Below are 22,245 nucleotides of genomic sequence, written 5' to 3'. Positions count from 1 at the left end.
TGGAGGAGGAGGAGACAGAGAGATAGCATAGTACTGTATGGAGGAGGAGGAGACAGAGAGATAGCATAGTACTGTATGGAGGAGGAGGAGACAGAGAGAGGGAGGGGCTAGTACTGTATGGAGGAGGAGGAGACAGAGAGGGAGGGGCTAGTACTGTATGGAGGAGGAGGAGACAGAGAGAGGGAGGGGCTAGAACTGTATGGAGGAGGAGAGAGAGAGGGAGGGGCTAGAACTGTATGGAGGAGGAGGAGACAGAGAGGGAGGGGCTAGAACTGTATGGAGGAGGAGGAGACAGAGAGGGAGGGGCTAGAACTGTATGGAGGAGGAGGAGACAGAGAGAGGGAGGGGCTAGAACTGTATGGAGGAGGAGTAGACAGAGAGAGGGAGGGGCTAGAACTGTATGGAGGAGGAGGAGACAGAGAGGGAGGGGCTAGAACTGTATGGAGGAGGAGGAGACAGAGAGAGGGAGGGGCAAGTACTGTATGGAGGAGGAGGAGACAGAGAGGGAGGGGCTAGAACTGTATGGAGGAGGAGGAGACAGAGAGAGGGAGGGGCTAGAACTGTATGGAGGAGGAGGAGGAGACAGAGAGGGAGGGGCTAGTACTGTATGGAGGAGGAGGAGACAGAGAGAGGGAGGGGCTAGAACTGTATGGAGGAGGAGGAGACAGAGAGAGGGAGGGGCTAGAACTGTATGGAGGAGGAGGAGACAGAGAGAGGGAGGGGCTAGAACTGTATGGAGGAGGAGGAGACAGAGAGAGGGAGGGGCTAGAACTGTATGGAGGAGGAGGAGACAGAGGGAGGGGCTAGTACTGTATGGAGGAGGAGGAGACAGAGAGAGGGAGGGGCTAGAACTGTATGGAGGAGGAGGAGACAGAGAGAGGGAGGGGCTAGTACTGTATGGAGGAGGAGGAGACAGAGAGGGAGACACAGCTTAGGTCATGTTCCAGCGGGCATGGTGGTGGTAGTAAAATATCCAGCCAATCAGAGAGACAGTCCTGTCAGGAAGTGCAACCAATCAGTGTCTCAGTGCAGGAAGCGGATGCTCATCTTCTGTTCAACATCTACCTTCTCCAGAACCTGAGGAGGAAAGGAACAGCGTCAGTCGCTATCCTCAACAACACGGTATTAGTTGGTTCTAGATCCTGTCCACTGCTGGCAGCAGCCTTTCACCAAGTCAAACTCTGGGTATATGCAAATGTCCTTGGCAAGTAACGGTGATTCTAATGTATTACCTTCGACATTACCTTACCAGACGTTACATTGGCCTGTCAACGTTACATTGGCCTGTCAACGTTACATTGGCCTGTCAACGTTACATTGGCCTGTCAACGTTACATTACAGTTGACAGTGAATGTTAAAGCAGAAACCAAGCCATGAGGTTGAAGGAATTGTCCGTAGAGCTCAGAGACAGGATTGTGTCGAGGCACAGATCTGGGGAAGGGTACCAAAACATTATTGCAGCATTGAAGGTCTCCAAGAACAATGGCCTCCATTTTTCTTAAATGGAAGTTTGGAACCACCAACACTCTTCCTAGAGCTGGCCGCCTGGTCAAACTGAGCAATCAGGGGAGAAGGGCCTTGGTCAGGGAGGTGACCAAGAACCCAATGGTCACTCTGTGACAGAGCTCCAGAGTTCCTCTGTGGAGATGGGAGGACCTTCCAGAAGGACAACCATCTCTGCAGCTCTCCACCAATCAAGCCTTTATGGTAGATTGGCCAGACGTGCATTTTACTGAGAAGTGGCCTCCATAACAGCCCGCTTGGAGTTTGCCAAAAAGCACTCTCAGAAACAAGATTCTCTGGTCTGAATGCCAAGCGTCACATCTGGAGGAAACCTGGCACCATCCCTACGGTGAAGCATGGTGGTGGCAGTGTCAAGATGTGGGGATGTTTTTCAGCTGCAGGGACTGGGAGATTAGTCAGGATCGAGGGGAAGATGAACAGAGCAAAGTACAGAGAGATCCTTGATGAATACCAAGGATCCAGAGCACTCAGGACCTCAGACTGGGATGAAGGTTAATCTTTCAACAGGACAACGACCCTAAGCACACAGCCAAAATGCAGTAGTGGCTTCGGGTCAATTCTCTGAATGTCCTTGAGTGGCCCAGCCAGAGCCCAGACTTGAAACCCAATCAAACATTTCCTGAGAGACCTGAAAATAGCTGTGCAGCGACACTCCCCATCCAACCTGACAGAGCTTGAGAGGATCTGCAGAGAAGAACGTAGAAACTCCCCAAATACAGGTGTGTCAAGCAGGTAGCATCATACCCAAGAAGACTAAAGGCTGTAATCGCTGCCAAAAGGTGCTTCAACAAAGTTCTGGGTAAATAGTCTGAATGTTTATGGAAATGTCATATTTCCATTTTTACCCCCCCAAAAACAACAACTTGTTTTTGCTTTGTAATTATGGGGTATTGTGTGTAGATTGATCAGGGGGAAAAAAACAATTTAATCAATTTTAGGAATAAGGCTGTGGAAAAAGGGGACTGAATACACAAACGGAATAAATATCAACTGACTTGGCACACACTGGTACACACTCAGTCCTGTAGAACTGACAACAGAATGTAGCTTAGTATTAGGTAATGATCCCCGGCCCAAACATTAATATGTTGTAAGTTTCCAACCTTGATGAACTCATTAAAGGAAATGGAGTTGTCTCCGTTCTGGTCGGCCTCCTGGATGGTCCTATCAGCGATGCTGCCCAGCTGCTCGTCAGAGATGTTCACACCAACCATCATCCTGAGAACCTGGAATAAATCACGTTCACACCAACCATCATCCTGAGAACCTGGAATAAATCACCTTCACACCAACCATCATCCTAAGAACCTGGAATAAACCACGTTCACACCAACCATCATCCTGAGAACCTGGAATAAACTACGTTCACACCAACCATCATCCTGAGAACCTGGAATAAATCCCATTCACACCAACCATCATCCTGAGAACCTGGAATAAATCCCGTTCACACCAACCATCATCCTGAGAACCTGGAATAAACCACGTTCACAACAACCATCATCCTGAGAACCTGGAATAAATCCCGTTCACACCAACCATCATCCTGAGAACCTGGAATAAATCCCCTTCACACCAACCATCATCCTGAGAACCTGGAATAAATCCCCTTCACACCAACCATCATCCTGAGAACCTGGAATAAATCCCCTTCACACCAACCATCATCCTGAGAACCTGTAATAAATCCCGTTCACACCAACCATCATCCTGAGAACCTGGAATAAATCCCGTTCACACCAACCATCATCCTGAGAACCTGGAATAAACCCCGTTCACACCAACCATCATCCTGAGAACCTGGAATAAACCACGTTCACACCAACCATCATCCTGAGAACCTGGAATAAACCACGTTCACACCAACCATCATCCTGAGAACCTGGAATAAATCCCGTTCACACCAACCATCATCCTGAGAACCTGGAATAAATCCCCTTCACACCAACCATCATCCTGAGAACCTGGAATAAACCACGTTCACACCAACCATCATCCTGAGAACCTGGAATAAATCCCGTTCACACCAACCATCATCCTGAGAACCTGGAATAAATCCCCTTCACACCAACCATCATCCTGAGAACCTGGAATAAATCCCGTTCACACCAACCATCATCCTGAGAACCTGGAATAAACCCCGTTCACACCAACCATCATCCTGAGAACCTGGAATAAACCCCGTTCACACCAACCATCATCCTGAGAACCTGGAATAAACCACGTTCACAACAATCATCATCCTGAGAACCTGGAATAAACCACGTTCACACCAACCATCATCCTGAGAACCTGGAATAAACCACGTTCACACCAACCATCATCCTGAGAACCTGGAATAAATCCCGTTCACACCAACCATCATCCTGAGAACCTGGAATAAATCCCCTTCACACCAACCATCATCCTGAGAACCTGGAATAAATCCCCTTCACACCAACCATCATCCTGAGAACCTGGAATAAATCCCCTTCACACCAACCATCATCCTGAGAACCTGGAATAAATCCCGTTCACACCAACCATCATCCTGAGAACCTGGAATAAATCCCGTTCACACCAACCATCATCCTGAGAACCTGGAATAAATCCCGTTCACACCAACCATCATCCTGAGAACCTGGAATAAATCCCGTTCACACCAACCATCATCCTGAGAACCTGGAATAAACCATGTTCACAACAACCATCATCCTGAGAACCTGGAATAAACCACGTTCACACCAACCATCATCCTGAGAACCTGGAATAAATCACGTTCACACCAACCATCATCCTGAGAACCTGGAATAAACCACGTTCACACCAACCATCATCCTGAGAACCTGGAATAAACCACGTTCACACCAACCATCATCCTGAGAACCTGGAATAAACCATGTTCACACCAACCATCATCCTGAGAACCTGGAATAAATCACGTTCACACCAACCATCATCCTGAGAACCTGGAATAAACCACGTTCACACCAACCATCATCCTGAGAACCTGGAATAAATCACGTTCACACCAACCATCATCCTGAGAACCTGGAATAAATCCCCTTCACACCAACCATCATCCTGAGAACCTGGAATAAATCCCCTTCACACCAACCATTATCCTGAGAACCTGGAATAAATCCCCTTCACACCAACCATCATCCTGAGAACCTGTAATAAATCCCCTTCACACCAACCATCATCCTGAGAACCTGGAATAAATCCCGTTCACACCAACCATCATCCTGAGAACCTGGAATAAATCCCGTTCACACCAACCATCATCCTGAGAACCTGGAATAAACCACGTTCACACCAACGTTCCCAAGGGTATAAAGTTGACAGTTTTCTCCAAGTCTTAACAGCAGAGTTGTAAAGTACAAGAGGACATCCTAAATGTACTATACATAAAATGACAAATAATGAGTATAAGTGAGAGAAAAAAAAAAAATATATATATATATATATATATACTTCAATGTGCTGGTAACATGAAGAGTGCAGAAACTGATTCAGGCTGGAAGTTCCTGTGTCGATAAGCTCTACAAAAGGCCCGTTCATGGCGTCACGAACAACGTTAGGCAGCAATGTTGTTTGCAAAACAAGAGATCGGTTTTCACTGAGTCATTGAACCCGGAGATTACAGTGATTGTAGGTCATAATCCCAGACCAGTCACACAGAGAAGAGCAGGGGTGTATTTATTTAGTTTAAAAGTTTATTGGACAAATTCAGTTAGGTCCCGTCCTGGTTTCTTCTGTTTGGCTCAGAGTAAAAACACACCAGGTGTCATAGGGCACTGCACTGCCAATGACATGGAATAAACAGGAGCTAGAATGGGGACAATGTAGTATGACAAAAACAACATTTAGTTAGTTAGAGGAGGGAGGGAGAGACAGGAGGAGAGGGAGCTAGAATTGGGACAATGTAGTATGACAAAAACAACATTTAGTTAGTTAGAGGAGGGAGAGAGACAGGAGGAGAGGGAGCTAGAATTGGGACAATGTAGTATGACGAAAACAACATTTAGTTAGAGGGGGGAGAGAGAGAGGAGGAGAGGGAGCTAGAATTGGGACAATGTAGTATGACAAAAACAACATTTAGTTAGTTAGAGGAGGGAGGGAGAGACAGGAGGAGAGGGAGCTAGAATTGGGACAATGTAGTATGACAAAAACAACATTTAGTTAGTTAGAGGAGGGAGGGAGAGACAGGAGGAGAGGGAGCTAGAATTGGGACAATGTAGTATGACAAAAACAACATTTAGTTAGTTAGAGGAGGGAGGGAGAGACAGGAGGAGAGGGAGCTAGAATTGGGACAATGTAGTATGACGAAAACAACATTTAGTTAGAGGGGGGGAGAGAGAGGAGGAGAGGGAGCTAGAATTGGGACAATGTAGTATGACAAAAACAACATTTAGTTAGTTAGAGGAGGGAGGGAGAGACAGGAGGAGAGGGAGCTAGAATTGGGACAATGTAGTATGACAAAAACAACATTTAGTTAGAGGGGGGAGAGAGAGGAGGAGAGGGAGCTAGAATTGGGACAATGTAGTATGACGAAAACAACATTTAGTTAGAGGGGGGAGAGAGAGGAGGAGAGGGAGCTAGAATGGGGACAATGTAGTATGACAAAAACAACATTTAGTTAGAGGGGGAGAGAGAGAGGAGGAGAGGGAGCTAGAATTGGGACAATGTAGTATGACGAAAACAACATTTAGTTAGAAGGGGGGAGAGAGAGAGGAGGAGAGGGAGCTAGAATGGGGACAATGTAGTATGACGAAAACAACATTTAGTTAGAGGGGGTGGGGAGAGAGAGGAGGAGAGGGAGCTAGAATTGGGACAATGTAGTATGACAAAAACAACATTTAGTTAGAGGGGGGAGAGAGAGAGGAGGAGAGGGAGCTAGAATGGGGACAATGTAGTATGACGAAAACAACATTTAGTTAGAGGGGGGAGAGAGAGAGGAGGAGAGGGAGCTAGAATTGGGACAATGTAGTATGACGAAAACAACATTTAGTTAGAGGGGGAGAGAGAGAGGAGGAGAGGGAGCTAGAATGGGGACAATGTAGTATGACAAAAACAACATTTAGTTAGAGGGGGGGGGAGAGAGAGGAGGAGAGGGAGCTAGAATTGGGACAATGTAGTATGACAAAAACAACATTTAGTTAGTTAGAGGAGGGAGGGAGAGACAGGAGGAGAGGGAGCTAGAATTGGGACAATGTAGTATGATGAAAACAACATTTAGTTAGGGTTGGAAATTTACACAATTGTTTACTGTCCAGGGCAAATTCCCTCTCCTTCTCAATGCCAAAAACACTTTGAAATTCCCGTCAGTATATGCTGAGCAGCAGGGCTCCTGACAAATAAATCTTTTCCTCATTGTCCGTCTTGGTATTAACTTTAATAGGCTCAAATTACATTATGACACGAGGAACAAACGGAAGGACAATTCTCTCTCTGCCTAAGATCTTGTTATTCAGCCCTAGGGTAATTTCCTTCATCAGGGGGAAGAGATACCTGGTCCCCCTTGATGAAAACTCTTAACATCAAACTACTCCACAACATTCAAGCCCTGATTGTTGAATGAGAATATGGTGTTGAGGTCTGGTATCAAGAGATTAAGGTCCCCCCCCCCCCAAAAAAAAAACAACAAAGATTTCTAGTGGGGAACCACAAGAGTGTGTAATTTCAACCCTGACTCTATTCTCACCTGTAGCAGCTCGTCGCGGGAGATCTTATCATCTCTGTCCAGGTCGTACAGCTGGAAAGCAACTGGAAGGGGGGAGAACGAGAGACAGGAGAAAAGGGGTTTTGAGGTCAAATAATCGTTTTCAAAATACATTTATATCCATCAGATTGGGAAAGAAGAGTCAGTTGGTATATAGTATTCTATAGTACAGTTAACCAACAGCCTGTTGGTATATAGTATTCTATAGTACAGTTAACCAACAGCCTGTTGGTATATAGTATTCTATAGTACAGTTAACCAACAGCCTGTTGGTATATAGTATTCTATAGTACAGTTAACCAACAGTCTGTTGGTATATAGTATTCTATAGTACAGTTAACCAACAATATAGTATTCTATAGTACAGTTAACCAACAGCCTGTTGGTATATAGTATTCTATAGTACAGTTAACCAACAGTCTGTTGGTATATAAATTCAGCAAAAAAATATTTTTTTTCATAAAAATCCAAATAACTTCACAGATCGTCATTGTAAAGGGTTTAAACACTGTTTCCCATGAACCATAAACAATTAATGAACATGCACCTGTGGAACGGTCATTAAGACACTGACAGCTTACAGACGGAAGGCAATTAAGGTCACAGTTATGAAAACTTAGGACACCAAAGAGGCCTTTCTACTGACTCTGAAAAACACCAAAAGAAAGATGCCCAGGGTCCCTGCTCATCTGTGTGAACATACCTTAGGCATGCTGCAAGGAGACATGAGGACTGCAGATGTGGCCAGGGCAATAAATTGCAATGTCCGTACTGTGATAGCCCTACAGGGAGACAGGACGGACAGCTGATCGTCCTCGCAGTGGCAGACCACGTGTAACAACACCTGCACAGGATCGGTACATCCGAACATCTCACCTGCAGGACAGGTACAGGATGGCAACAACAACTGCCCGAGTTACACCAGGAACGCACAATCCCTCCATCAGTGCTCAGACTGTCCGCAATAGGCTGAGAGAGGATGGACTGAGGGCTTGTAGGCCTGTTATAAAGCAGGTCCTCACCAGACATCACCGCAACAACGTTGCCTATGGGCACAAACCCACCGTCGCTCGACCAGACAGGACTGGCAAAAAGTGCTCTTCACTGACGAGACGCGGTTTTGTCTCACCAGGGGTGATGGTCGGATTCACGTTTATCGTTGAAGGAATGAGCGTTACACCGAGGCCTGTACTCTGGAGCGGGATTGATTTGCTCGTTCTGTGCGGGATTTCCTGCAAGACAAGAGCCCGGATCTCAATCCCATTGAGCACGTCTGGTACCTGTTGGATTGGAGGGTGAGGGCTAGGGCCACTCCCCCCCCAGAAATGTCTGGGAACTTGCAGGTGCCATGGTGGAAGAGTGGGGTAACATCTCTCAGCAGGAACTGGCAAATCTGGTGCAGTCCATGATGAGGAGATGCACTGCAGTACTTAATGCAGCTGGTGGCCACACCAGATACTGACTGTTACTTTTGATTTGGACCCCCCTTGTTCATGATCACATTTTTCCATTTCTGTTAGTCACATGTCTGTGGAACTTGTTCAGTTTATGTCTCAGTTGTTGAATTTTGTTTGCTGAAAATAAACGCAGCTGACAGTGAGAGGACGTTTCTTTTTTTGCTGAGTTTAGTACTCTATAGGAAATTGTCAACTGATCTGGCCTGGGTCGCAGATCTGTTTGTCTTGACTACTTGTCCCTCATCATTTATTGTCAAGACAGCACAAACAGATCTGGGACTCGGGCTAGGACCCCACCCTCTGATTAGACTTACAGAGCAGCTTATTGGTCCTGCTGTTGAGAGGTTCAGAGGCAGTGGGGTCCTTGTTCTTCTCGTTGTCTTCTATAGGACGGAAGTGAGCCAGGGTTCTCATGAAGCCCCTGAAGTTCACCTGGTCCTCCCTGAGAAAACACACAGCCGGGACAACAACAATTACATCAACCCGACCAGAAGAGCCTTCATAGAGACATAGGATATTTATATTTTTAAACTGTATAATTTGCTGAATAGACACAGCAAAACAGGTCATTCACATGATTGGTCATGACTTGGGAGGTCAGAACACCTTAGACCAACGCGACCTTCTAATATCAGGCTATTCATTGTGGTCCATATGACTAGGGCTGTGGCGGTCATGTCCCCCCCCCCCAGCTGGTAACTGTCATGCAAATAACTGCCGGGCTCACGGTAATTTAAAGTTAACAAACATTTCGCATCTCCGGGCTTCCACACAGCCTACAAGCCACTGATGCAGACCTTTGGAACATCTACATTTAAAAAGTACAATACATCTATTTAATAGACAATAATAGATAGGGGCGGTAGGGTAGACTATTGGTTAGAGTGTAGAGGAGGTAGGGTAGACTATTGGTTAGAGTGTAGAGGAGGTAGGGTAGACTATTGGTTAGAGTGTAGAGGAGGTAGGGTAGACTAGTGGTTAGAGTGTAGAGGAGGTAGGGTAGACTAGTGGTTAGAGTGTAGAGGAGGCAGGGTAGACTAGTGGTTAGAGTGTAGAGGAGGCAGGGTAGACTAGTGGTTAGAGTGTAGAGGAGGCAGGGTAATAGTGGTTAGAGTGTAGGGGCGGCAGGGTAGCCTAGTGGTTAGAGTGTAGAGGCGGCAGGGTAGCCTAGTGGTTAGAGTGTAGAGGCGGCAGGGTAGCCTAGTGGTTAGAGTGTAGAGGCGGCAGGGTAGCCTAGTGGTTAGAGTGTAGAGGCGGCAGGGTAGCCTAGTGGTTAGAGTGTAGAGGCGGCAGGGTAGCCTAGTGGTTAGAGTGTAGGGGCGGCTGGGTAGCCTAGTGGTTAGAGCGTTGGACTAGTAACCGGGAGGTTCAAAACCCCGAGCTGACAAGGTACAAATCTGTCATTCTGCCCCTGAACAGGCAGTTAAACCCACTGTTCCCCAGTAGGCCGTCATTGAAAATAAGAATTTGTTCTTAACTGACTTGCCTGGTTAAATAAAGGCAATTTTTTAAATGTATATATTTTTTTTAACCATTATTTAACTAGGCAAGTCAGTAAAGACCAGCACAACCAGTCAGTATCTATCTATCTATCTATCTATACACACACACACACACACACACACACACACACACACACACACACACACACAATCCCTATAAGTCAATGATTGATTTTAGACAGAGCTAAAGAAACATTGTGACATGAATTTTTTTTTGTCTATTTCAGAAGAACAGAATAGCATACTCACTCTGAGTTGTCCTCATGTTAGGGTCCTGATCTGACTATGCCGTAAGGCTGTGGGCTACGCTGGTTCATTTCGCAGACGCTAGTTCCATTTTGCAGACGCTAGTTCCATTTTGCAGACGCTAGTTCATTTTGCAGACGCTAGTTCATTTTGCAGACGCTAGTTCATTTAGCAGACGCTAGTTCATTTAGCAGACGCTAGTTCATTTAGCAGACGCTAGTTCATTTAGCAGACGCTAGTTCATTTAGCAGACGCTAGTTCATTTAGCAGACGCTAGTTCATTTAGCAGACGCTAGTTCATTTAGCAGACACGATCTGCTTGGACTTACCGTGGCATTATTTTATAGTATGAACAATACAACTGAACATGGCTGAATAAAAATTGATTTCCGCCTTGAGACAATTGAGACATGGATTGTGTATGTGTGCCATATAGAGTTTAAATGGGCAAAAGATGCCTAAGTGCCTTTGAACAGGGAATAGAGCTCTGAGTACCAGGCCATTAGGACCTGATGAAGGGACAAGAGAGCCCTGAGTACCAGGCCATTAGGGCCTGATGGAGGGACAATAGAGCCCTGAGTACCAGGCCATTAGGACCTGATGGAGGGACAATAGAGCCCTGAGCACCAGGCCATTAGGACCTGATGGAGGGACAATAGAGCTCTGAGCACCAGGTCATTAGGACCTGATGGAGGGACAATAGAGCTCTGAGTACCAGGCCATTAGGACCTGATGGAGGGACAATAGAGCTCTGAGTACCAGTCCATAGGACCTGACAGAGGGACAATAGAGCCCTGAGTACCAGGCCATTAGGACCTGATGGAGGGACAATAGAGCCCTGAGTACCAGGCCATTAGAACCTGATGGAGGGACAATAGAGCTCTGAGTACCAGGCCATTAGGACCTGATGGAGGGACAATAGAGCTCTGAGTACCAGTCCATAGGACCTGACGGAGGGACAATAGAGCCCTGAGTACCAGGCCAAAAGCAACTGGTTGTTAGCAAGCCTGGTAGGCTACTAATGACCATCAGCAGCAGCACCGTTTTAGAGAAGCCTAGTTACTGTGACTCAATGGTCACATGGAATTTGACTGCGGTCATGACATTGTTATAAGCTCAAATTAAGTCGTCTACACACTGTACGTTTGGGGATTGTAAATGATATAGGTCTATCCAAGGCTGTTTGTTTGGGGATTGTAATGATATAGGTCTATCCAAGGCTGTTTGTTTGGGGATTGTAAATGATATAGGTCTATCCAAGGCTGTTTGTTTGGGGATTGTAAATGATATAGGTCTATCCAAGGCTGTTTGTTTGGGGATTGTAATGATATAGGTCTATCCAAGGCTGTTTGTTTGGGGATTGTAATGATATAGGTCTATCCAAGGCTGTTTGTTTGGGGATTGTAATGATATAGGTCTATCCAAGGCTGTTTGTTTGGGGATTGTAAATGATATAGGTCTATCCAAGGCTGTTTGTTTGGGGATTGTAAATGATATAGGTCTATCCAAGGCTGTTTGTTTGGGGATTGTAATGATATAGGTCTATCCAAGGCTGTTTGTTTGGGGATTGTAAATTATATAGGTCTATCCAAGGCTGTTTGTTTGGGGATTGTAAATGATATAGGTCTATCCAAGGCTGTTTGTTTGGGGATTGTAAATGATATAGGTCTATCCAAGGCTGTTTGTTTGGGGATTGTAAATGATATAGGTCTATCCAAGGCTGTTTGTTTGGGGATTGTAATGATATAGGTCTATCCAAGGCTGTTTGTTTGGGGATTGTAATGATATAGGTCTATCCAAGGCATGTTGTCAAAAAAAAACACAAAACTTTCATGTGAATTTCAAAGACCAGCACAACCGGTCATACACACTTAAAAACTTAAGAAAATGCATTACAATATAAATACAATATTAAGGTAGACTCAAACAAAGGAATGTTTACTGTATGTTTATCGTACATTACTAAATGGGTTTGTTCGTGTGGCGAGTGACTCGAGTCAAAGCTATGTGCATCTTTAAAGAAATCAGGGAAGGACACATTCTACTCACCCCTCGGGAAAGAAGGCATTGATGATTCTGTCTCCCAGAGGATTGATGGCCAACTCTGGGATCCTTTGGAAATCTTCCCGACTTCAGAAACAGGAGAGGAGAGGAAGAATTTACTCAATGACAACAAAGGGAACTATGGACTATTTTCCAAGGCTGCGTTTACACAGGCAGCCCAATTCTGATCTTTTCCCCCTCCAACTAATAGGTCTTTTGACCAATCACATCTGACCTTTTTCAGTGCTGATCGGATTGGTCGAAAGATCAATTAGTGAAACATATCAGAATTGGGTTGCCTGTTTAAACGCAGCCTATGAGTTTGACTCCACTTCCAATCACACACCATGGATCAAAGACCAGCAGATGAGTGGAGAGACATCACTCTGGGTAATGTCTTGTTGAAATGACATCACTCTGGGTAATGTCTTGTTGAAATGACATCACTCTGGGTAATGTCTTGTTGAAATGACATCACTCTGGGTAATGTCTTGTTGAAATGATATCACACATCACTTAGGTCAATTGGAGGTGTACCTGTGGATGTATTTCAAGGCCTACATTCAAACTCAGTGCCTCTGTTTGACATCATGTGGAAATTAAAAGAAATCAGCCAAGACCTCAGAATTTTTTTGTTGTAGACCTCCACAAGTCTGGTTCATCCTTGGGAGCATTTTCCAAACGCCTGAAGGTACCACATTCATCTACAAACAATAGTACGCAAGTACAAACACCATGGGACCACACAGCCGTCATACCGCTCAGGAAGGAGCGGTCTCCTAGAGATGAACGTACTTTGGTGTGAAAAGTGCAAATGACCTTGTGAAGATGCTGGAGGAAACGGGTACAAAAGTATCTATATCCACAGTAAAACGAGTCCTATATCGACATAACCTGAAAGGCCGCTCAGCAAGGAAGAAGCCACTGCTCCAAAACCGCCATAAAAAAGCCAGACGCCGGTTTGCAACTGCACATGGGGGGGGACAAAGATCATACTTTTTGGAGAAATGTCCAAAAATCTCAAGACATCAGTCAGGAAGTTAAATGTGTCTTCCAAATGGACAATGACCGCAAGCATACTTCCAAAGTTGTGGCAAAATGGTTTAAGGACAACAAAGTAAAAGGTACTGGAGTGGCCATCACAAAACCCTGACCTCAATCCTATTGAAAATTTGTGGGCAGAACTGCATGCTAGCTCCACTGTATACCCCAATACAGACTGGATGCTAGCGCCACTGTATACCCCAATACAGACTGGATGCTAGCGCCACTGTATACCCCAATACAGACTGGATGCTAGCCCCACTGTATACCCCAATACAGACTGCATGCTAGCTCCACTGTATACCACAATACAGACTGCATGCTAGCTCCACTGTATACCACAATACAGACTGCATGCTAGCTCCACTGTATACCACAATACAGACTGCATGCTAGCTCCACTGTATACCACAATACAGACTGCATGCTAGCTCCACTGTATACCCCAAAACAGACTGCATGCTAGCTCCACTGTATACCCCAAAACAGACTGCATGCTAGCGCCACTGTATACCACAATACAGACTGCATGCTAGCGCCACTGTATACCCCAAAACAGACTGCATGCTAGCGCCACTGTATACCACAATACAGACTGCATGCTAGCTCCACTGTATACCCCAAAACAGACTGCATGCTAGCGCCACTGTATACCACAATACAGACTGCATGCTAGCTCCACTGTATACCACAATACAGACTGCATGCTAGCGCCACTGTATACCACAATACAGACTGCATGCTAGCGCCACTGTATACCACAATACAGACTGCATGCTAGCTCCACTGTATACCCCAAAACAGACTGCATGCTAGCTCCACTGTATACCACAATACAGACTGCATGCTAGCGCCACTGTATACCACAATACAGACTGCATGCTAGCTCCACTGTATACCCCAAAACAGACTGCATGCTAGCTCCACTGTATACCACAATACAGACTGCATGCTAGCGCCACTGTATACCCCAAAACAGACTGCATGCTAGCTCCACTGTATACCACAATACAGACTGCATGCTAGCTCCACTGTATACCTGACGTAGCTGTAGTGTTGTGGCAACTGATGAATGATTAAGACAAGTCACCTTGGATTCACCAGACCAGCTTTAAAAATCCGGCCCAGCGCCACTGTTTATCCCAATACAGACTGGACGCTTCATTGAGAGGACACAGAAAACCCACACTTGTTGTGTGTAAACAGACTAAGTGGTGCAGTTACATTTCAGTATTATACCTGGTTAATGACCCCCACCCGGCTTAATAGTCAGTAGTAACATCCTTTCATAGACAGACTGGATAAATGCGGTCAATGTGTGGCTGGAATCCCGGAGGTTTCTTTCCGCATAGTGGGTGAAAACTATGGAGCCTAGGCCACTCAGAGAGAGAACAGAGCTGGAGTTGAACTGTGATGGGATTTAAAAATGACCGATTGTTTTCCCTCTGAAGGTCAGCGAGCAATTGAGATCTCTGAGGTCAATCACACCGTCTTCCACGTCTGTTTGCAATGTCATGTTAATTTGCTGTCACTCACACATAGATGTGGAAATAAAGAACTACATAGTGAGGTCTGCTGCAGTTCATATCGAAGTTCGAGGTCAAAACAATCTGGTTCTTCTAGACAGAGCTTATACCCAGTGACACACACACCAGTATGGGTAGTAGGGTACTGCAGGCAACGCCCGAGCCAAGAGTGATGCATCTTGGGAAGCCTCTTGAACCAAAGGAGTAGTGTGTTCACAGACCAGAGTTTTTAAAAATTTATTTTACCTTTTATTTAACTAGGCAAGTCAGTTAAGAACAAATATTTATTTTCAATGACGGCCTAGGAACAGTGGGTTAAATGCATGTTCAGGGGCAGAACGACAGATTTGTACCTTGTCAGCTCGGGGATTTGAACTTGCAACCTTTTGGTTACTAGTCCAACTCTCTAACCACTAGGCTACCCTCAAGCACCAGGGAAATGGTCACGTGCCTCTAAATGATATTCACTGACATGGAGGCATACTGTGTTCCTACACAACATTGCCAAGTTGGCTCTGATGGTCACAGAGAAGTAATATGGGGACGAAGGGCAATCATGAACACAGTCAAGTAAATGTCTTACAACTGTCTCACATCCTCAATTACTCTCTTCGTTTGTGGTCGACTACATTCCATAACCAATAGAACGTAAAGAACAGCAGCCATCGGCATACATCAACTATTTTCCATTGGACAAACACCATTAGCTGTAATTTAAATGAATTGTAAATCATTTACAATGCCTCCTAGGGCTGGGAATTCCCAGGAACCTCACCGTAGGATATTATCACCATACCTAGGTGCTGTTTTGAAGTGAACTACACATGTAGAGTGATTCTCCATGAATAGGGTGATTCAATTCTCCATGTAGAATGATTCACCATGAATAGGGTGATTCGATTCTCCATGTAGAATGATTCTCCATGAATAGGGTGATTCGATTCTCCATGAATAGTGTGATTCTCCATGAATAGGGTGATTTGATTCTCCATGAATAGTGTGATTCTCCATGTAGTGTGATTCTACATTAATAGTGTGATTCTACATTAATAGTGTGATTCTACATTAATAGTGTGATTCTATATGAAGTGTGATTCTCCATGAATAGGGTGATTCGATTCTCCATGAATAGTGTGATTCTCCATGAATAGTGTGATTCTATTCTCCATGAATAGTGTGATTCCCCATGAATAGTGTGATTCTATTCTCCATGAATAGTGTGATTCTACATGAATAGTGTGATTCTATTCTACATGAATAGTGTGATTCTATTCTACATGAATAGTGTGATTCTCCATGAATAGTGTGATTCTCCATGAATAGTGTGATTCTATTCTCCATGAATAGTGTGATTCTATTCTCCATGAATAGTGTGATTCTATTCTCCATGAATAGTGTGATTCTATTCTCCATGAATAGTGTGATTCTATTCTACATGAATAGTGTGATTCTATTCTACATGAATAGTGTGATTCTATTCTACATGAATAGTGTGACTACATGAATAGTGTGACTACATGAATAGTGTGATTCTACATGAATAGTGTGATTCTATTCTCCATGAATAGTGTGATTCTATTCTCCATGAATAGTGTGATTCTACATGAATAGTGTGATTCTATTCTCCATGAATAGTGTGATTCTACATGAATAGTGTGATTCTATTCTCCATGAATAGTGTGATTCTACATGAATAGTGTGATTCTATTCTCCATGAATAGTGTGATTCTATTCTACATGAATAGTGTGATTCTATTCTACATGAATAGTGTGATTCTCCATGAATAGTGTGATTCTCCATGAATAGTGTGATTCTATTCTCCATGAATAGTGTGATTCTATTCTCCATGAATAGTGTGATTCTATTCTCCATGAATAGTGTGATTCTATTCTCCATGAATAGTGTGATTCTATTCTCCATGAATAGTGTGATTCTATTCTCCATGAATAGTGTGATTCTATTCTCCATGAATAGTGTGATTCTATTCTCCATGAATAGTGTGATTCTATTCTACATGAATAGTGTGATTCTATTCTACATGAATAGTGTGATTCTATTCTACATGAATAGTGTGATTCTATTCTACATGAATAGTGTGATTCTATTCTACATGAATAGTGTGATTCTATTCTACATGAATAGTGTGATTCTATTCTACATGAATAGTGTGATTCTATTCTACATGAATAGTGTGATTCTATTCTACATGAATAGTGTGATTCTCTTCTACATGAATAGTGTGATTCTATTCTCCATGAATAGTGTGATTCTACATGAATAGTGTGATTCTACATGAATAGTGTGATTCTACATGAATAGTGTGATTCTACATGAATAGTGTGATTCTACATGAATAGTGTGATTCTACATGAATAGTGTGATTCTACATGAATAGTGTGATTCTATATGAATAGTGTGATTCTATATGAATAGTGTGATTCTATATGAATAGTGTGATTCTATATGAATAGTGTGATTCTATATGAATAGTGTGATTTTATATGAATAGTGTGATTCTATATGAAGTGTGATTCTATATGAATAGTGTGATTCTACATGAAGTGTGATTCTACATGAATAGTGTGATTCTACATGAAGTGTGATTCTACATGAAGTGTGATTCTACATGAAGTGTGATTCTATATGAAGTGTGATTCTATATGAATTTTCGATTCAAAAGTGTTATTTGATGTTCCAAACATATTCCTCACTATATCTGCTGTAGAGAGACAAGAGCGTAAGAAAATGAAAATAAGTGCTGAAAAAAGGCCCCCCTATTTAAAATGACTGAGAACAAGCTATAGGATTAAAAATAGCTGAGTTTTGGCTAACACTACCTACAGTTGCAATACATATATATATTTTTTTAAATGATACGAGTCAAATATCGATTTAATATCGTCCAAAAATAATATTGCAACTATGGATCCCCCCATCACTAATGCCCCCCTCCCACAGAGAGTCAAAGGACATCACAGATTCACCTTGTCCTGCTTTCTGTGTAGGCCTATCGAGTCGCGGCTATGACTTCAGTGTTTGGCTGGAAGTCTGAGGGTGTGTTCGTAAATTCAATCTGCAGTGCAAGAGAGTGTTCAGAGTGCACACTGGGCCTTGGTCAATTCTGAGCTTTTCGCTCCCCCGAGCGTTCAGAGTGCACACTGGGCCTTGGTCAATTCTGAGCTTTTCGCTCCCCCGAGCGTTCAGAGTGCACACTGGGCCTTGGTCAATTCTGAGCTTTTCGCTCCCCCGAGCGTTCAGAGTGCACACTGGGCCTTGGTCAATTCTGAGCTTTTCGCTCCCCGAGCGTTCAGAGTGCACACTGGGCCTTGGTCAATTCTGAGCTTTTCGCTCCCCGAGCGTTCAGAGTGCGCTCTGGGCCTTGGTCAATTCTGAGCTTTTCGCTCCCCGAGCGTTCAGAGTGCGCTCTGGGCCTTGGTCAATTCTGAGCTTTTCGCTCCCCGAGCGTTCAGAGTGCGCACTGGGCCTTGGTCAATTCTGAGCTTTTCGCTCCTCCGAGCGTTCAGAGTGCACACTGGGCCTTGGTCAATTCTGAGCTTTTCGCTCCCCGAGCGTTCAGAGTGCACACTGGGCCTTGGTCAATTCTGAGCTTTTCGCTCCCCGAGCGTTCAGAGTGCGCTCTGGGCCTTGGTCAATTCTGAGCTTTTCGCTCCCCGAGCGTTCAGAGTGTACACTGGGCCTTGGTCAATTCTGAGCTTTTCGCTCCCCGAGCGTTCAGAGTGCACACTGGGCCTTGGTCAATTCTGAGCTTTTCGCTCCCCCGAGCGTTCAGAGTGCACACTGGACGCTCTGGTCCAGGATTAGGGTTGATCCGATCGTTCTGACCTCACAACGGCAGTCAAGCACCCAAGCTAACTGGCTAACGTTGGCTAGCTTGTCACCTACTTCCAGACACAAATGAGAGAACAGCTCTCTGACCATTTTACTCTCCCTAGCAGAGCTGGTTAGGCTGTTTTCATGTCATCCAGAGCGTTGGTGACTGTAACTCTGCTGCTGGCAACAATTTAATAATGTTTTTTTGCTGACGTTAACTGACACCGGCCATATTCAACGGGTGTGGAGTGTTCGTAAATTCATCAGTTATTCTGCCCTCTGGCACACTCAGACGAGAGTGCTCTGAAAGTCAGAGTAGACAGCCAAAGTGAATTTACGAAAGCATCCAGAGTGTTTCATCAAGCTTGTTGTTGTGTGTGTCCCAGTGGCATTGCGTGATGGGGCTGCTGTCTGTACCTGAGTGTGCCGTTCTCTCCTTTGTCCAAGCTGGTGAAGCGACTGTAGAGCCGGGTGATCTGGCTGTGGGAAACTGCAAAGAAACACACCATGTTAGTGACAGGGATTGTTGGGATCATGCTTTTAAAGGCCTCGGGTCTTAATGTACGAACAACACTTCTACACAGGACTACGATGATGTAAAGGAGATTGATAGCTTGTCCATACTTTGTTTCATTGTTGTGATCCACTGGACTAACACACGTGTAATGATTTAGTAGAGCTTTCCTCTGGTAACAATAATGGCTCTGCTCAAGTCACAGATCAGCAGAGAAACCCAAAACTCACCGTCACCAGGCATAACATACCACAACACCAGGATACATAACACTACATGATCAAAAGAATGTGGACACCTGCTCGTTGAACATCTCATTCCAAAATCATGGGTATTAATATGGAGTTGGGCTCCCCCGTTGCTGCTATAACAGCCTCCACTCTTCTGGGAAGGCTTTCCACTAGATGTTGGAACATTGCTGCTATAACAGCCTCCACTCTTCTGGGAAGGCTTTCCACTAGATGTTGGAACATTGCTGCTATAACAGCCTCCACTCTTCTGGGAAGGCTTTCCACTAGATGTTGGAACATTGCTGCTATAACAGCCTCCACTCTTCTGGGAAGGCTTTCCACTAGATGTTGGAACATTGCTGCGGGGGACTTGCTTCCATTCAACCATGGGCATTAGTGAGTACGGGCACTGAAACAGGAAAGGTCATTCCTCAGACTGTTGCCAAAATATTGGCTGCACAGAACCGTCTACAATGTCATTGTACGCTGTAGCGTTACGATTTCCCTTCACTGGAACTAAGTGGCCAAGTCTGAACCATGAAAACCAGCCCCAGACCATTATTCCTCATCCACCAAACTTTATAGTTAGTAATATGAATTGGGGCAAACCCAGATTAGTCCGTCGGTGAAGCATGATTCATCACTCCAAAGAATGCTTTTCCACTGCTCCAGAGTCCAATGGCGGCGAGCTTTACACCCCTCCAGCTGACGATTGGCATTGCGCATGGTGATCTGAGGCTTGTGTGCGGCTGCTCGACCATGGAAACCCATTTCATGAAGCTCCCGACAAACAGTTATTGTGCTGACGTTGCTTCCAGAGGCAGTTTGGAACTTGTTATTGAGTGTTGCAACTGAGGACAGACATTTTTTTATTTTTTTTACGACCTACATGCTTCAGCACTCGGCAGTCCAGTTCTGTGAGATTGTGTTTACCTACCACTTCGGTGTTGCTCCTTGACGTTTCCACTTCACAATAACAGCACTTACAGCTGACCGGGGGGCAGCTCTAGCAGGGCAGAAATTTGACAAACTGACATGATGAGAAGGTGTCACCCTATGACGGGAGCTCTTCAGTAAGGCCATTCTACTGCCAATGTTTGTCTATGGGGATTGTATGGCTGCGTGCTCGATTTAATACACCTGTCAGCAACGGGTGTGGCTGAAAAGCCGAATCCACTATTTTGAAAGGGTGCCAACAAACTTCTGTATATATAGCTTAGCTAGTTATGTGAAATAACAACGTGCTATGATATTACAAGATAGTAAGAGCTTGTCATTAACGGCTAGTTGGCCCCACACCCGCTTTGGTAAAAGTGGAGAACTCAACTCACAGCCTGTCTCCTTTTTGATTTCTTCAATCTCCTCTTCTCTCAGTAATGTCGATGCTCTGGATCCCATTGTAAAGTCCTTCCTTCACAACAAAAGCTCAAAAAAAAAAAATAATAATAATACAATTTTAAAAAATCCGTAGTTACGCTAACAAGTTGTTTGACGCAGGTTTCGAAGAGATTTGTTAGCTAACGTTTGCTGATTCGTGCTAAATAGCGGAAGAGAGAGACAGAGAAAAAAAAAAACTGGATATACACGAAGCAAGCTAGCAAATTTCGCAACGTTTCGATAGTCTACGTTGAATCCAATTGTCTACCGTTAATAATTTCCTTGTAATCGTTTAAAAAAAAAAAAAAAAGATTTATTCCGAGTTAGCCTGTGAAACAGCTGACCGGAGAGCTGTCAGTTTGCTCTGTTCAGCACTGTGGAGAGGTCACGGGGGGGTCACGGGGGGGTCACGCCTGACGCGCCGAATTCATGACGTAGCCACGCAGAGTGAGTCGAATGGAAATGAAATGATTCATTTTCCTACATAATTATAATAACATTTTTTTCTGTGATTACAATTGCACTAGAATTGTTTATTTAAAAAATATATGTTTCGTTTGTTTGTTCGTTCCAGTATTTTCTCATTAATACCTGCGTTCTGTTTTGCTGTAATGTAAGAACGTAAATTGTTGATCTGTATTTTGAATTAAAAAATCAAATAGAAAGAGACGATGAGCATTTCAACGCTGCGATTGGGTTGGTCTTCATTTAAGGTTAGAGTTACGCATAAGATTAGCAGTGTGGTTAAACTCATGGTTTAGGGTTCAAATCTGAATTTAAGAAGATAAATTGTATGAATAGGCGGGGTTTAGGCAATAATTATGACTTTGTGGCTGTGGGAACTAGTGACAACCCGTGATTTTACTACACACTCCAGTACAGTAGGTGGCGGCACTTGTTAGCGGACAGACACAATATTATAGAAGAGCCTTTCGCAGAGCACCTCGACACGACACCGTTGTACTGGTCATTCGTAACGGGTTGCCGTTACGTTACCTAATTGGCATGTTACGATGGCATCCAGATGACCAATATCAAACTAAACACAACTTTATTTTACAAGTTTTAACTAGCGCCATGCTGCTACTTAACCTTTATTTAACTAAACAACTCAGTTAATAACAAATTCTTATTTACAATGATGGCCTAGTGGGTTAACTGCCTTGTTCACATTTTACCTTGTCAGCTAGGGGATTCGATCTCGCAACCTTTCAGGTCCAATTCCAACGCTCTAACCACTAGGCT

General features: G+C 44.3%; 1 protein-coding gene across 1 annotated transcript; it reads right to left on the bottom strand.

Moving 5' to 3' along the window:
• Positions 1-840: 840 nt before the first annotated feature.
• LOC112262158 (calcineurin B homologous protein 1-like) lies at positions 841-21,405 on the bottom strand. Its single transcript, XM_042330323.1, has 7 exons — positions 20,955-21,405; positions 19,297-19,369; positions 12,484-12,564; positions 9,001-9,128; positions 7,212-7,273; positions 2,629-2,751; positions 841-1,077 (listed from the first exon to the last, which is right to left on the bottom strand). Exons 1-7 carry the CDS (start codon positions 21,019-21,021, stop codon positions 1,024-1,026), a joined length of 588 nt encoding a protein of 195 aa, XP_042186257.1. The 5' UTR covers positions 21,022-21,405; the 3' UTR covers positions 841-1,023.
• Positions 21,406-22,245: the final 840 nt, after the last annotated feature.

This window comes from Oncorhynchus tshawytscha, linkage group LG11, assembly GCF_018296145.1.
Source record: "Oncorhynchus tshawytscha isolate Ot180627B linkage group LG11, Otsh_v2.0, whole genome shotgun sequence".
NCBI lineage: Eukaryota > Metazoa > Chordata > Actinopteri > Salmoniformes > Salmonidae > Oncorhynchus > Oncorhynchus tshawytscha.
Note: the sequence above shows the minus strand (reverse complement) of the source record. Positions and strands in the feature narration are given on the sequence as shown.